This window comes from Apodemus sylvaticus, chromosome 5 (genome assembly GCF_947179515.1).
Source record: "Apodemus sylvaticus chromosome 5, mApoSyl1.1, whole genome shotgun sequence".
Taxonomy (NCBI): domain Eukaryota; kingdom Metazoa; phylum Chordata; class Mammalia; order Rodentia; family Muridae; genus Apodemus; species Apodemus sylvaticus.
The window spans coordinates 66,334,850-66,336,073 of NC_067476.1; the positions used below are offsets into that span (position 1 = coordinate 66,334,850).

At 39.5% G+C, this 1,224-nt stretch overlaps 1 protein-coding gene across 1 annotated transcript; it reads left to right on the plus strand.

Annotated features, from left to right (window-relative positions):
- On the plus strand, positions 1–945 carry LOC127684233 (olfactory receptor 998). Its single transcript, XM_052181190.1, has one exon. The coding sequence runs from the start codon at positions 1–3 to the stop codon at positions 943–945; it is 945 nt and encodes a 314-aa protein (XP_052037150.1).
- The last annotated feature ends 279 nt before the right edge of the window (positions 946–1,224 follow it).

Sequence of the window (1,224 nt, forward strand, 5' to 3'; positions counted from 1 at the left end):
ATGGAAGAAAAGAATCAGACTATTGTAACAGAGTTTTTCTTCCTGGGCCTAACAGATCATCTCCATCAGAAGATTGCGCTTTTTGTTACAATTCTCGTTGTTTATCTTGTCACACTGGGAGGCAACTTGGGCATGATCACTCTCATATGGGTGGACTCCAGGCTGCACACACCTATGTACTTTTTTCTCAGCCACCTATCATTTGTTGATATGTGCTCCTCTTCTTCCATAGCTCCCAAGATGCTGTGTGATATCTTTGCAGAGGAAAAAAAGATATCTTTCATGGGCTGTGCAGCACAGATGTGGTTCTTTGGTTTTTTTGTAGGAACTGAGTGTTTCTTGCTTGCTTCTATGGCATATGATCGATATACAGCGATTTGCAAGCCCTTACTATATACTCTCCTTATGTCTCAGAGGGTATGTGTGCACCTGGTTGTAGGGCCATATGCTTTTGCTATTATAAACATCACAACTCATACAACCTTGACTTTTTGCTTACCATTCTGTGGTTCAAATACCATCAACCATTTCTTCTGTGATGTTTCTCCACTTTTTTCATTGGCATGTGCTGACTCCTGGATTAATAGGGTTGTACTTTTTGTATTTTCTGGAGCCATAGGAGTATTCAGTGGTATGATCATCATAGTCTCCTATGCCAGCATCTTGATGACAATTCTGAAGATTCAAACTGCTGATGGGAAGCGAAAAGCTTTCTCTACTTGTTCCTCTCACTTGGCAGCCGTCTCCATCCTATATGGGACACTTTTCTTTATTTATGTTCGACCCAGTGCAAGTTTTTCCTTGAACATCAACAAAATGATTTCCCTGTTTTATACTGTGGTGATCCCTATGCTGAACCCCCTCATCTATAGCTTGAGGAACAAGGAAGTGAAAGGTGCATTCAAGAGAAAGGTGCAAAAGAAACATTTTTCAACAGGTAGGTAAGGTTGAATTTGGTAGTGGCGTGCCTTATATGTCAATGAAAAAGTATATTTTTAAAAGGACACTGGGGTGGCTGAGAGACTGAAGAAGGAGCCTGGTTCTGTCTCTGTACAGTTTATCTGAAACTGGGGGAATTGCCATTATTTATCTGCCTCTGTCATATTTTCTGTGACATGATGGGAACATAAATATTAGGGTATATTAGAAGATTACTGGAAATCAATATTTGTGTGATATCCAATATTCTGATATTTTTAATTCAGTTATCAAAACTGCATGATA

Coding starts and splice junctions, on each gene's coding strand:
- LOC127684233 (XM_052181190.1), top strand. CDS start 1: ATGGAAGAAAAGAATCAGACTATTGTAACAGAGTTTTTCTTCCTGGGC.